General features: G+C 34.4%; 1 protein-coding gene across 1 annotated transcript in view; it reads right to left on the bottom strand.

The window, feature by feature from the left end:
- Positions 1–16,537, bottom strand: part of klhl32 (kelch-like family member 32) — a 43,227-nt gene that overhangs the window by 13,109 nt on the left and 13,581 nt on the right. The window contains exons 4-6 of the mRNA XM_087805355.1: positions 11,780–11,887; positions 4,977–5,075; positions 2,924–3,139 (exon numbers count right to left, since the gene is read on the bottom strand). Of these exons, the coding sequence (XP_087661481.1) occupies positions 2,924–3,139; positions 4,977–5,075; positions 11,780–11,887 (423 nt within the window). The remainder of the gene's footprint in view (positions 1–2,923; positions 3,140–4,976; positions 5,076–11,779; positions 11,888–16,537) is intronic.

The following is a 16,537-nucleotide window of genomic DNA, read 5'->3' on the forward strand; positions in this document are numbered from 1 at the left end:
GAAGTGTGTGGCGAGGATAAAAGGAAAGGATGGAGGGAGTGAGCATCAGACGGGAGGGAAAAACAAAGCCGGAGAAAATGTGATTTCCAAAAAAAAAAGCAGGGGGAGACTCGGAAGAAAAAAACGACGAGTGACGATGATTGACGGGCCGGTCCGGTCGCTCCTCCTCCTCGGACGATGGACCCCGCTTGCCTCTCGCTTCCGTCTGATGCTCAAATTAACCTTCCGGGCGAAGTGAAGGAGGCCCAAAGCAGCCTAATCAGAGACTGATTATGGCGGCGGCGGCTGGTTAAAGGGTCAGAGTAATTGTGCCATCAGAGGCCTGATTGTTTTCAATCAGACGGGCGGCCGAGTGACAGCTGGGGGATTGGGGGCCCCTGGCGGAGCCGCGGTGGGCCTAATCAGAGACGGGCGAGAGAGGTGAAAGAGAGAGGGAGCGAGGGTGGGCAGGCTGATTGGTGCAAATGAACAGTCAAAATGGCAAGTACCCGTCCCCCGGACTAGATGCTTTACTTCACTACACACACACACACACACACACCTCGGTGAGTCCAGTGTCAGTCAGGGTCAGTTGGACACACGTCCAGACAGTTTGGAGATAATTCACCGGTTACATGATCTGACCATTTTTTTTTTTAACCAATCACTAGTTTAACTCTAAAGTGTGACTTGTTAAATTGCTTTGGTTTTGGGAATTTTTTGGGGTATTTCTTGCCACAAACAAACAATTTAAGTCAATATTATAAGTTTTGACTTAAATCTTCTGGTGAATCATTTTGTTTTTGTCAGGTTTTGTCAAATATATAGTATATAAACACAAAATATAGTATATAAAACACTAGAATTACACTATTAGCCTATTTATCAACTTTTTTTTTTCTTGGTTACTTGTGTTTTTTGTTGTTTTTTTTAAAGTTTTCACGTCATATTTCGACTCTTTACCACTGCTTTATCTATTTATTTAGGATGTTTTTTTATTCATTCTCACCCATTGCTATGGTTGTAGGAAATAATAATACACTTAAAAATCCCTTTTTTTCAGGGTGCTGAATTAATTAATTAATACATTTTTTATTTTTTTTTTGCTTTCAAATCATTTGATTTATCATAGTTATTTCACGTTTTATATTTCAATAAAGTGTGTACAAAACAAACAATTCAATTTGTTTTATTTACACTCGACATGTAAATATAAAGAGACTTTTTTGATTTTTGGCGATTAAATTTCCAAACGCTACATGGCAAAATCCACTGAGATCCCGGGATGACTGAGGACGAGAGGATACAGTCGACTCCAGCAGCTTTTAAAGCTGATGTTTGGACATATTTTGGCTTCAACACAAAATAAGTTACAACAAGTATGGTAACAGATGGTTGTAAAGTAAAATATTTGTATTTTTTATTTATTATAAATGAATATGAAAATATTAATGCCGTTTTAATGTTTGGGTTTGATATTAAACTTCCGGCCACTAGATGGCAGCAGTCATTACATTGGAGGAACAACGAAATCCCGAGAGATTCAGGCGATGACTGAGGACGAGAGGATACAGTCGACTCCAGCAGCTTTTAAAGCCGATGTTTGGACAAATTCTGCAACACCAGAGTCAAGTACTTGACAATACTACAAATATATCCTTGTTACTACAGTATCACAATATATCGTATCATTACCGCTGTATTTTGATACGTATCATGTCGACAGATTTTGGGTTATCCACACCCCTAATTATAACTCGTTAAAAATGTTTGCTTTTAGATTTTGGGTTTTTTTCCATGCATTCCAAAGTGAATATTGATCAAATATTTGGGGGAAATTAGTACTTTTATATCAGACTTTAGTGTATTTCGCTTATTTTTAATTTTTCTTACTTGCTTATGGATTTATTTTGTGTTTTTGTATCATATTAAGGATCTTCAACAATTATTTTTATTGGCTGAACGGCTCCTCACAGTCACATTATATCGTGGCCCCTGAAGTGTCATCCACACCTAGATCTATGATAAAGACGTAGATCTAAGGATTCGTGATGCAACACCACAGGAGAATGGAGTCAGTCTGACTCAGCATTTACGTGATTCTCCTTTTCTTCAGTTCCTCCTTCAGACTCTGCAGGTCAGTGAAAAAAAAATAGAATCCTTTGTTCAGATCTCAAGCTGTCAATCAATTCAACTTGTGTGGGACAAAGCTTTTGAACAAAGTCATTATTTCTACATATTGAGAGTCATTGATCTAAAAATGTTTGAAAATAACAACTTAATAAAAATGAACGACTTAAGTTATGATACAGTTTTTAAAATAAATACATGTCAAACTGAATATCCTTTAACTGTCTTACATTATAAATTTGTCCCAATCCCTCATTATACGCATTTTATTACTTAGTATATCAATAAATTATCTGTCTATCTTAAATATTATGATTTAAATAAAACTTATTTTAGACTTATTATAAGTATTAACATTACATAATTAAAAAAGATGATATTTTAAGTACATATTCATGATATTTTAGTTGTTTTCTTACATCTGCATCTGTTTATTTTTCATTAAACTAAATTATATTCCCTTCAACACCAATTATAAGCTGGAGAAGTCAGATGTGAAATAGAATACAAAGAGACATTTACAATTATGTACATTTTTTGATGTTTCTGGGGGTTTTTTTGTGACGATAAATCCTTATATTCCTGCATCAAAAAGATATTTAAGCTGCTATTGACTCTGATTATTAATAATCAAGCGTCATATCCAAATTTAAATTATTTTTTTCTTTTAAGGCTCATATTTTCATGGAAGAACATCACAAGAAATGTCCACTTAATCCGAATTTATGATCCACGTCAACCCTTCAGAAGTTGTCACCTTGTTTTGAACCTGTTGCCGGGAGCACACACACACACACACACACTCGTCCGTTACCTTCCATATCTCCTCCTCGCTCAGGGAGGTGAGGCGGTCGCTCTTCAGCACCTCCCGCAGGAGCCGGTAGGGCAGCTGCAGAGCCTCCTCCTGACGACTCTGGCTCAGCTCAGACAGGTGCTCCACCAGGAAGCTCACCACCGCCTGCTCCAGGGCGGGGAGGTGGAACAGGTCGGCCACACGGTACAACTCCAGGTAGTTGATGCTGCTCAGCTCCTGCCAGAGGGGGAAAAAAAACAAAAAAAAAACATATGTAGATGGATGAGTTGAAACCGGTCCAGCACGGATGTCTGACCACTAATGGAGATGGATTCTTGTCCTGGTCCTGATAATCCATGAGTCGGTGTCGCCTGCACAAACAAAAAACCGCCCACTTCGTACTACACACAAGAAACGAGTGCAGTTTTTTTTTTTTTACATCAAATGAGTTGAAATATCATCGTTAATCATAAAACATTTAAGGGAATAATATGAGAAAAAAAAGAGATTAATATGGTATAACACTGCCATCTACTGGCGGCTCAACAACAGCTCACAAACAACTTGTGTTTTTTGTTGTTAGTAATTGTAATTGTATTGTTTAATATCTGTATTAACATTGTCTGCAATATCTAAAAAATGATTTGTTTTTTATTAACAAAGCAAAAGCGATGCTTTAACAAACAGTTAAATAAAAGGTTGTCTAGATAGACTGAATAACTCAAATACCACAAAATATATATATTTTTGATACATTAAAACGTAACTTTTCCACTGCTGATTTAAAAAAAAAAAAAAAATTGTTTTTGTTTTGCAGCTTTGATGTCACTTGTGATTATCAGTAAAACAAAAAAAATAGTAACTCAAGCCAAACTTAAAAATCTACAAGGCATATCATTGGTTTATTGCCTGAAAACTAGAAAATGTTATGGTAAACTTCTGATTTAAAAACAAAGTTACTGAGAGTTACAGTTGGATTTCACTTAATATTTGTTGTTAAAATGAATGAAATTTATTTATGACACTTTTTAAAGCTAGCAAAACATGAAAAAAACATGTATTTCTTACTCATGCTGTCACAAACATTTTGACTTGTAGTTTTCGTGAGCTTTTTCTTCTTTTTTAAAAAAATTATTTTACTGTACAGGATAGTGTAAAAATGAAATCAAATTAAAAAGGGGTTGTCTTTGTATCTTCAAGTCCCAGTCGATTATTTTTTTGCTCTTTAATATATATTTTTTGACTTTTTTTAATATAACTTAATATTTATGAGTTACTTTATATCTGATTATTAGGAGTTATTCATTAATATTTACATAGTAATCCAGTGTTTTATTGTACACGTATGTGTGAATGGCTGTCAAAGCGCTTTGTGACCCTGGTCTAGAAAGGCGCTATATAAATAGAGATTATTATTATTATTATTATAAGACGTCACAATAATAGAAAATATGGATATACATCATATTTTTAGAAAATTATGACTTCATATTGCATAAAAACCTATTATTTCAGTAGATTATTAAAGGAAAGTTGATGTTAATGCAAATGTAAAATGAATTAGGATTAAAGATTGTTGTGAAGGAGAGATAAACGTAAATTACGATTTCATTCATTATGAAACGTCAATCGAAAGTACCTGCAGTAAGCTTCTGAAACCACCAGGTGGTAGCAGCAGTTTACCAAAACCGTGACGTTTATTCTTTGTTAAAATTATGATCGTTACATACAACACAAGGTTCTTTGTCTAAAAAAGTTAATCATCACACTTGTATTTGACCTACTTAGATTTGATTGTATAATGTGTGTGAATTGAGTTCAACATAAAATAAAAAGGTGTTTTAACAAAACAACTGTTATTGTCATTTAAATTGTGAATAATGTGTATAAAACTAATTTAAAATGTTCTATTCACTTCGTACGATTGAACAATTGGTCCCTAAAAGAACAAAAACAAACTGGCGCCGTTTTTTCCCCCTTAAGTGTTCAATTTACCGACAATCAAAGCGTGTCTCGCATAAGTGGATTGTTTCGGACGCAGCAGGGGTTCATGGGATGTTCCAGCGAGTCTCACCTGGATGAGGTAGTGCGAGCAGAGGCTCAGGAGCTCCAGCAGCTGCAGGTGGCTGCCGGCCGACAGCACGTCCTGGATCACCGATGGTTCCAGCAGGATCTGATCCATAAAGTACAAATAATAGTGTGATTTAAATGATGTGTTTGAATCCATTTTTTTCATTTTTCATACATTCATACTGAGCTTTCTCTCTTGCCTACTGTGTATGTTCTGCGAGCGAGTTCTGAAAAGAAATGTGTGTGTGATGTTTCCAACGGCAACAGAGAAACATCTACTATAGATAAAATAAACATGTGCAATTCTATGGGAGAATATCATGAACATATTTAAATTGTTAACATTTTAGGCATTTATTTATTCTATTTTTTAATAATTGAATTCAATCATTTCTGTAAAAAAAAGGTTCACATTGTATTTATTATGTCATTTAATTTAATGATTTCTACATTAAAGAGGTTCTGTTAAAACTTATTTTTGAAAAATTGAATTCAACACTGAAATAATACAAAGCGACTTTCAGCCAATCAGGGCGTCACGTTTAAATCAACATTGAATTCAAAAGACTACTAATTCAAAATTACAAATATATATATATATATGTTTTAATTATTGGGATAAGAATATCAAACTCTATGTGTAAAACCAATCAAAAGTGTTTAATTATATGAAATATGTATTTAAATCTTTAATCTTTCAAATGATTTAACTCAAGGATTCAATAAAAACACATTTTTCAATTTAGAAATTGTTTAATTATATCATTGCAAAGAAATAATCAAATGGTTTAAAAAAAAAAGAACAGCATTTCTATACAAAATGTATTTCTATAAAAGTTTTTTTTATGTTGCTGACGTTGATGGAACTTCCTATTATTTCCTAAATATTATATTAAATAATAGGAAGTAAAAAAGATCTTTTTTTAATATAATTAGATATAATTCTTTTTTTAAAATAATATGTTTATAGGGAATATATGAACAATTCAAACAAAGAAGATGATATTTCAAAGGAAACATTGATAACAGTGTCATCACACGGCATCTTAATTGACTTCCCAGAATAATGATGACTCACTGGATGATTTCCCTCCATGACTCAGCAGTTTTGCTGCAGGCACGGCAGACTCTGTGGATCGTAAACCTTCATGATTCCTGGACATTGTTCTGAGCTCGTAAAGAGAAGCCGACGAACCTCTGCACAAACATGCCTCGCTCGTCTGTCCACAAGTGTCTTCACCCACTCATCATCCACTCGTTCATCATCCACTCGTTCATCATCCACTCGTTCATCATCCACTCGTTCAATCGTTTTCCGGCAACGCTTGGAACTGATCCAATGTCTCTCTCCTTCCAGTACCACGGTGAAGTGTCTTTAAAATAGTAACAGAAAACTGACCAGAAACTGTTTCCTTCAACTGAGAAAAATCTCTAAATTTAGGAAAATGTTGTCACAACATGATCTGGAGCTTGTAATCCATGCGTTTGTTTCTTCTCGTCTGGACTATTGTAACAGTTTGTTTTCATGTCTTACCAAGAAGGAGCTGTCTCGCCTGCAGTTGATTCAGAACTCTGCAGCGAGAATTCTGACCCGCTCAAGTAGAAGAACTCACATTTCTCCGGTCCTTAAAACTCTTCACTGGCTTCCAGTTTCTTTCAGGATTAACTTTAAAATTCTGGTTCTTACTTTCAGATCTATTCATGGTCAGACTCCTCCTTACATCACTGATCTGATCCAGCCTTACACCCCAGCTCGGGCTCTGAGGTCTGTGGATCAGAATCTACTTATGGTTCCACGCACACGGCTCAGGACCAGAGGAGAGAAATCTTTTCAGGCTGTTGCTCCTAAGCTTTGGAACCATCTTCTTCTCTCTTTGCGCTTGATGGATCTACTGACTCCTTTAAGAAACATCTTAAGACGTTTCTATTTGTTCAGGCTTTTCCTTGAATTTCTCGAACTCCTGTGTTGTTCTCGGTGTTGTCTTGATCTTTGAAGAATGTACTGTTTTGAGTATTGTTTTGATTGTTAAAGCGCTTTGTGACCCTGGTCTCGAAAAGCGCTATATAAATAAATATTACTTACTTACTTACTTACGACTAGTTACTCCTTTGAAGTAACTCAGTTACTTTAAATTACTGGATACTTTCAAAGTAACTTGTTACAAAGGGAAAGTGGCTTTTCTGTAAGGGCGGGATTAAGGAAAAGTTGTTCGATACTACTACAGAAATCTCTAAATTTAGGAAAATGATGTCACAACCCGATCTGGAGCTTATAATCCATGTGTTTGTGTCTCGTTTATACTATTGTAACAGTTTATTTTTGTGTCTAAACAAGAAGGATCTGTCTCGCCTGCAGTTAATAGAAAACTCAGCAGTGAGAATTCTAACCCGCTCTAGTAGAAGAACTCACATTTCTCCGATCCTTAAAACTCTTCACTGGCTTCCAGTTTCTGTCAGGATCGATTTTAAAATCCTTACTTTCAGATCTATTCAAGGTTAGATCTTACGTCATAGCTCAGATGGTAGAGTGGTTGCCTGCAGTCCAAGAGGTTGCAGGTTCAATCCCAGCTCCAGACAAGCTTGTGTTGTAGTGTCCCTGATGGCAGAGCTGGTGCCATGTGTTGCAGCCTACTCCCATCAGTATGTGTGAATGGGGGAATGCATGACGGTCAAAGCGCTTTGTGACCCTGGTCTAGAAAGGCGCTATATAAATAGACATTATTATTATTATTATTATTATTATTACATCAGTGATCTGATCCAGACTTACACCCCAGCTCGGGCTCTGAGGTCTGTGGATCAGAATCTACTGATGGTTCCTGAACACGGTTCAGGACCAGAGGAGAGAAATCCTTCCAGACTGTTGCTCCTAAGCTTTGGAACCATCTCTGTGTTTGATGATCTACTGACTCCTTCAAGAAACATCTTAAGACATTCTTATTTGAGCTTTTCCCTGATTTTCTTGGACTCCTGTGTTTGTCTTATGTGTCTTAAACTTTTAGAGTATATAGTTTAACTGTATCGATTGTTAAAAGCGCTTTTCAAATAACCATCACATACTTACTTTATTTTCTTATTGATCACACAAACCCATTAAATAAACCCAATTCAATTGAACAACAACAACGACAAAAAAAACCAACAACCTTTAAAGAAAAATAACAAACAATACAAAGCTCAAAAGTGTTACATAAAATAAATAAGTGCAGACAACAAGGAACTAATCAAACTATGTTGTGTTCAGAGGTTGTTTGTGTGTGTTTGTGTTGGAGTGGTGTGTTAGCGAGAGATGGGTCTGATGAAGCTTCACGATGCAGTGTCATCGAAGTCCACTAGATGGCAGTCTCCTCATTTTTTTTTAAACTGATGGCGCCACCTACTGACCTCTAAACAACATGACACTGCCTCACACTTTTACAAACATCAGATTCAATCAAAAGCGCAGATAGATTTAACCAACTTACTCGCACCCGGCTTACTTATGGTGCCGACAAAACAGGGAACTCCCATGATGCCTTTCTACACACTGACCCATTTAGTAACGACCGATTAGTCGCTTTGATATTGTATAAAAATGTTTTTTGTTTTTTTTAAATCGACCTTCATGTTGTCAAAAATCGACCAACAAATGTGGGCTGGGCGGCAAAGCATCATGAGGTTTTTTTCTTCCCGACTCATCCCACGTGCAGCTCATGTGGGATGATGACATCTGGTCAGGTGGGTTTTAGTGGGTCATTATTTACAGACAGGGAGGGGGGGGGGATGATGGGGGGGGGGGTATCATCCTCATCTGGTATCATCTCCCCGGCACAGACCAAATCAGGATGTTGACCTACTTACACTGGCCCGACTCAAATCACTCTTTGCCTTTTCAGAGCTGAAATCCAATGAGGAGTAATTACGGAGGCGTGGGTGTCGCAGACGGACGGAGTGTTGCGTAACAGCTGCGCCTGAAGGTTGTCAGATGTGATCGCATCCAGGAAGTGATGTAATCGTGTTATTGGAGGGAAATAGTAATGAAAGGTTTGTGTTTTTTTGTGCGAGCTGTGGCTGAAATTAATTTTAAAAAGTGTGAGAGACTCTCGATCCTGTTCGAGGATAAATCCACTTCTGGCTTGTAGTCAATCGGCTCCAGAAGCTCCTTTTGGGATTAAAATGTTTATCTGCAAACGACCAGTTATCATTTGTATGCTCACTAGATTAAATGGAAATATATTTTTAGAAATTATATATTAATTTTATTACATTAATTCTATTTTACCTTATATTGTACCCACACCAAAAAAACATCCTAATGTTTTCATAATGCTTTAGTAGTGAAAAATTGTTTTTATTATATCTAAAAATGATTTGGTTATAGCTGAAAATTGTTTTATTATAGCTTAACATTTTCAATTTTAGCTGAAAATTGTTTTATTATAGCTTAACATTTTCAATTTTAGCTGAAAATTGTTTTATTATAGCTTAACATTTTCAATTTTAGCTGAAAATTGTTTTATTATAGCTTAACATTTTCAATTTTAGCTGAAAATTGTTTTATTACAGTTGATATTTTTTTGATTATAGTTGAAAATTGTTGGATTATAGTTTAAATTTTTCAATTTTAGCTGAAAATGGTTTTATTACAGTTGACATGTTTTTGATTGCATTTGAAAATTGTTCAATTATAGCCTAAAATTTTCAATTTTAGCTGAAAATTGTTGTATTACAGTTGAAAATTGTTTGATTACAGTTGAAAATTGTTGGATTATATCTTAGAATTTTCCATTTTAGCTCAAATTTGTTTTATTTCAGTTGAAAATTGTTTGATTACAGTTGAAAATTGTTGGATTATAGTTTAAAATTTTCCATTTTAGCTCAAAATTGTTTTATTTCAGTTGAAAATTGTTTGATTACAGTTTTTCGTGATGCGAGCTGTGGCTGAAATTAATTTTAAAAGTGTGAGAGACTAGGATAAATCCACTTCTGGCTTGTAGTCAATCGGCTCCAGAAGCTCCTTTTGGGATTAAAATGTTTATCTGCAAACGACCAGTTATCATTTGTATGCTCACTAGATTAAATGGATTTTTTGCTTTTTTTTAAGTATATATGCCACATTTTAGGACATTTTACTTATATTTATTTCATTTTATTTCATTCTATTTTATCTTATAATGTATCCCCACCACAAAAACATACTAATGTTTTAACGATGCTTAAGAAGTGAAAAATAGTTTTTATTATAGCTGAAAATGATTTGGTTAAAGTTGAAAATTGTTTGATTGAAGTTGAAAATTAATTGATTATAGTTGTTTTTTTTAAAAAAGGTTTGATTATAGCTTAAAATTGTTTTCACTTTTAGCTGAAAATGGTTTGATTATAGTTTGAAAACTGTTTGATTATAGTTTAAAAATTGTTTGATTATAGTTTAAAATTGTTTGATTATAGTTTTAAAATTGTTTGATTATAGTTTTAAAATGGTTTTATTACAGTTTTAAATTGTTTGATTATAGTTGAAAATTGTTTGATTATAATTGAAAATTGTTTGATTATAGTTGAAAATAGTTTGATTATAGTTGAAATTGTTTGATTATAGTTGAAAATTGTTTGATTATAGTTGAAATTGTTTGATTATAGTTGAAAATGGTTTGATTATAGTTGAAAATTGTTTGATTATAGTTGAAAATAGTTTGATTATAGTTGAAAATAGTTTGATTATAGTTGAAATTGTTTGATTATAGTTGAAAATGGTTTGATTATAGTTGAAAATAGTTTGATTATAGTTGAAAATAGTTTGATTATAGTTAAAAATTGTTTGATTATAGTTGAAAATTGTTTGATTATAGTTGAAAATTGTTTGATTATAGTTGAAAATTGTTTGATTATAGTTGAAAATGGTTTGATTATAGTTGAAAATTGTTTGATTATAGTTGAAAATTGTTTGATTATAATTGAAAATTGTTTGATTATAATTGAAAATTGTTTGATTATAGTTGAAAATAGTTTGATTATAGTTGAAAATAGTTTGATTATAGTTGAAATTGTTTGATTATAGTTGAAAATTGTTTGATTATAGTTGAAATTGTTTGATTATAGTTGAAAATTGTTTGATTATAGTTGAAAATTGTTTGATTATAGTTGAAATTGTTTGATTATAGTTGAAAATGGTTTGATTATAGTTGAAAATTGTTTGATTATAGTTGAAAATTGTTTTGATTATAGTTGAAAATTGTTTGATTATAGTTGAAAATTGTTTGATTAAAGTTGAAAATTGTTTGATTATAGTTGAAAATTGTTTGATTATAGTTGAAAATTGTTTGATTAAAGTTGAAAATTGTTTGATTATAGTTGAAAATTGTTTGATTATAGTTGAAAAATTGTTTCGATTACAGTTTTGATTACAAAATTGTTGTGCTTGTAGTATCCCTTTTGTCCTCTCAGGGTCAAAGTGAACGACCTCCACCACTGCATATGTATTCCTAGAAGCCAGGGAGGTCTTGGGCCCTCGGGTCACCTTGACCCTGATATAATTTTCCGACTCTTCTTTGTACTTGGTAATGAGTCTTTCTGCTTTCATTTGTAATGCAACTTTTCAATTATTTAATAATTAATTCCTTCACTTCAGGATTCAAACCAACAACCTTCATGCATCAATCATCACTACCAGCTAATAAATCAGCCAAAATTTTCACGTAACATTACAAAGTTCTGTACTTCGGCGTGTGTGTGTGGGCGCGAGTGCGAGCGCAGGGGTATTTTTTTTTAACATGCGTTGCCACGGGCAACAACCGATTGTTCTCTGCACGGCTGTAATTGCACGAGGCTCACCTGCCCGGTGTAGGCGAAGTCTAGAGCGTGCCTCAGCCCGACGCTGGTCACTCCTTGAAGGGTCACTTCGTCCGCCTCGCTCTCCACCATGCACAGGCTGAACATGGCCTGAGGACGCACACACACACACACACACACACACACACACACACACACACACACACACACACATGGTGGGGAGAGAGAGAGAGAGAGAGGTCACAGAGGTCAACGATTCATGGGTTTATTAGTGAATCCACCTGCACGTATCAAAACCTTTTTAAGATGCAACATTAAACTTTCCCTTCCAACGATTGGTTCTCCGAAGCGGAGGACGTTCAGTCGCACACACACACACACACACATGGTGGGGAGAGAGAGAGAGAGAGAGAGAGAGAGAGAGGGAGAAAAGTCACGGAGGTCAACGATTCATGGGTTTATTAGTGAATCCACCTGCACGTATCAAAACCTTTTTAAGATGCAACATTAAACTTTCCCTTCCAACGATTGGTTCTCCGAAGCGGAGGACGTTCAGTCGCACACACACACACACACACATGGTGGGGAGAGAGAGAGAGAGAGAGAGAGAGAGAGGGAGAAAGGTCACGCAGGTCAACGATTCATGGGTTTATTAGTGAATCCACCTGCACGTATCAAAACCTTTTTAAGATGCAACATTAAACTTTCCCTTCCAACGATTGGTTCTCCGAAGCGGAGGACGTTCAGTCACACACACACACACACACACACACACACACACACACTGGTCTGCGTCCATGCATGAGGAATCAAAGTGGCAGGCGTGACACAGGAAGCCGGAGCCTGCTGTGACCGACTCCTGCTCGCCGTTGCTGATCAAAGCCATCGACCAGTTCACCTCCACATGCAGAGGGACCGACCGGAGAAAACACGGTGAAGTCAGGAGCGCAGACCTCGTCTGTTGTCTCCGTGGTTATGACAGTGAGTGGCTGTTGGGTGAGTCAAGGGGTTCACGTCCTTCGCGGGGTCAACGGTGTTAACAATGGGGCGATGATGTTGCACGTCTGACTCTCGGGTGTGTTTGACTCTTGATAGGTTGATCGTAAATACAGGAACTGTTGTAACAATGTTTCTGACATTGAAAAATATATTATTTTAATTCATTTTGTATAGAAAACTGCCAATATATCATGTTAAAATGTTTTACTATAAGGTATAATGACTATATTAAAATTTAATGATTGTAAAATAATATAATTTTGGGTTTTTTTCTTTTAATTATTTAAACATTTATTTAAATAAGCATGTTAATTAATTGGTATATTGAAAGGTTGAATGTTGTTTTTTCCTTTTTTTTATTAATTTAATAAATTGCATATATTTACACATGTTGTTCTCAGTATTATCTTGATCTTTAAAGTATGTACTTTTGTTTAAGCGCTTTGTGACCCTGGTCTCGAAAAGCGCTATATAAATAAATATTACTTACTTACATAGGGTTCATTTTACTTACAAACATTAAATTTGAATTTAATATTTTTTTGTTCGTCGCCTTTTGAATTCAATATATAATGGTGGCTCTATTATGCCATCATTTTTATATATTTTTTTATGTTTTTTCTGTTGTTTTTTTTTTTAAATTACCCCTCTTTTTTTTTTTCGGGCTTTCGGGTCACCTTGACCCAGAGATAACACAAGGGTTAAGCATTGATTATAAAGAAAATTTATGATAATCTTATTAAATAATTGAATTCAATAATTTTTATATTGAAAGGTTTGAGTTTGTTTTTTTTAATAATTTGATATAAACAATCGAATATTTTGAAAATATATTTTTTTAAATAACGCAGTTGATTGTATTTACAAAACTAAAATTCTAAATTTCATAGTTTTTCACTCGTTTGGATATGTATAATTAACATGAAAATGTTCACAGGGGCAAGGACTGGGGACAAGAGGATACAGTGGACTCCAGCTGCTTTTAACACTGATGTTTGGACATATTTTGGTATGAAAATTTGGGAGTAGATCCTGTCAAAGACGCAGAAAACCAAGTGACAGAAATGGGGTGCCACAGGAGTCGATGCTTGGGCCATTTCATTATTATCTTTATTAATATAAATGACATCACTCTGACACAAGTGTTCCTTCTTTGAAGTGAGTGAGTGAAAATATAAAGCAATAAATACATTTGTTCCAAAAATATTTGATTTAAAACCTAATTAAAATTGTCATTATTTAATTAAATTATTTTAAGAAACATCTTAAGACGTTTCTATTTGTTCAGGCTTTTCCTTGAATTTCTGGAACTCCTGTTGTGTTATCAGTTTTATCTTGATCTTTAAAGTATATACTTTATTGAATATTGTTTTGATTGTTTATCTGCTTTGTGACCCTGGTCTGGAAAAGCGCCATATAAATAAATATTACTTACTTACTTACTTATTTAGAAAAATTAAAAAAAGATTTTGCTTGAATATAATAAAAAAAAATGACAAAAAACATTAAAATAATAACAACAATAACAAAAACGACGTTTCAACAATTGAAAAGTTGAATTCAACTGTAGTCAATATTCCGATAGACTTCAATAGAAGACTTTGTGTCCTGACATGACTCGGGCTGGTGATCTGAGCGGTAACTAGCACGAGTCATCTCGGCCTGGAGGGAGGTCACTCAGAGTCACTCATGCAGCCCACAGTTCAAACAGAGAGAAAGTCCGACCCCGGCTAATCCTGAGCACGCCTGGACTTCTTTCTCCGGCTCCTGGAGACGCTGAGAGGGATGTGTCCGACCGGGAGACGTGCTGAGAACATTCTCTCCTCAGAGCTCTGTTGATTCATCCCTCGTTCATTTGAGAAGAAGAAAAAAAAAAAGCACAGGATGTCCTGCAGACATTGATCTTTTCGAAGCTCGTGGTTCGTCTTAGTCTAGAGATCCGGGAGGTTTTTCATAACATTTCTTCCTCATCTAGGAACATGAACATCTTTGACCTCGTCCCAGGTTTTGACGGATGGTTCCTTCGACCCGTGAATCAAGACAAAGCAGTTGCTTCATGATGTTCTTCCACATGACGCCGCGGAAGACGAGCACCTGCAGGGCGAACGCTGTTGCCTCGTGAGATCATAAGAGAGTGAACTCCTGACCAACACTGATGGTATTATGTAATTGGATCATGAGGGCGACTCCACAAGGAACCGTTACTCATCTGCTGAGGCCGTTGGAGTCGTTTTTAAAATGGACTTAATGATATCTTTTATCCAGCCTTGTTATATGAGATGATTTAGTCAAAACAAACATAATATTGCATTTGTCTACATCCGTGTTGACTTAGTTTTCATGTTGCTTATTATTGACGGCATCAGTTTGTGTAAATCAAACAGTATTTTATAATATTAAACTAAACCGTGTCTGTGCATAAACAGATTTAAAACGTTCTCTCATTCTTTAATAAACATTTTTAAATACCTGCTATTGACTAAAGACTTGTCTTTTTACACCTAAAAGCACAGTTTTATTATTTGTATTACGACTGTAAAGTTCCTAAATATTTATAAAATCAGAAATGGTTGAATTTAACATTGAATTTATTCCTGGAAATGTATTTCTTTTTTGTTTTATATTTTTTGGGGAAAATAATACCTGAACTATTATACCAACATTTTATATTACATCTAAAAGTGAATTATTTTATTTTTTTTAGTATTGGTATTAGATTATCAAACTCTATGTCTATATAATTTTTTTTAGAAAATATTCTAAATGTTCAACCTTTCGATGTCAAAATTTGTAAAGTTTAAAAAAACATAAAATGCTTAAAAAAATTTTTTTTAAATAAGATTAATGTTAAATTCATTTACTTCATATTCTGATGACACTGATTAACTTCTATAATTAAACAAAATTTCCCGTATTTCCAGTTGAATCTTCACATTAATGTTTGTTGAATTGACAAAGTTGGAATTCTTAAGAAATGCATTTGATGGATCCTTTTTTAACCTAAATTGAATGTGTAAAGTTGGAGAATGTATGGTTAACCCTTGTGTTGTCTCTGGGTCAAGGTCAACGATCTCCTTGAAGGGATAATTAAAACACATTCGTTTCGGGTCTTCGGGTCACTTTGACCCTGATATAACACAATGGTTAAATATGTTGTCAGTAAACCTTTCCAAAACAGTTTGTGGAGTGATGTAATAAATCCAGATGATAACTCGGGATGCAAGAAAATATTGTTACACTTAAATATTGGGAAATTGTTTTTCATAATAATAATTTAAAAAAAAATGTAATAGACAAATTCTTAGCTTTTTTGCAAATTTTGTTGGATTTTAAATCACATTTTACATTTTTCATAGTTATTTTATGGTTTCTATTTCAATTAAGTGCGTTTAAAATAAATAAATTCAATCTGTTCATTTACAATTAACATGAAAATGCGGCAATGACTGAGGACGAGAGGATACAGTCGACTCCAGCTGCTTTTAAAGCTGTTGTTTGGACATAAAGACGCAGAAAACATCACTCTGACGTAAGTGTTCCTTCTTTGAAGTCAGTGAGTGAAAACATCAATAAACTTGAAAATCAAAATTTGTTTTACGGTACTTTATCGATAATTTGTCTTGGAGCACATTTTTATCATAGTTTATTTATGGTTTGTATTTGTTTTGAATTATAAATTAGTGTGTTTAAAGCAAATCTTTTGGATTCTCCTTAACAATTAACATGTTAATATTCAGTCATTTTTGTGTTCAGAACTTCAGGTCACTGGACGGTAGCAGTCTTTAAGTCCTATGCAGCTAA

The sequence above is a fragment of the Callionymus lyra genome, chromosome 13 (assembly GCF_982586985.1).
Source record: "Callionymus lyra chromosome 13, fCalLyr1.hap1.1, whole genome shotgun sequence".
Classification (NCBI taxonomy): domain Eukaryota; kingdom Metazoa; phylum Chordata; class Actinopteri; order Syngnathiformes; family Callionymidae; genus Callionymus; species Callionymus lyra.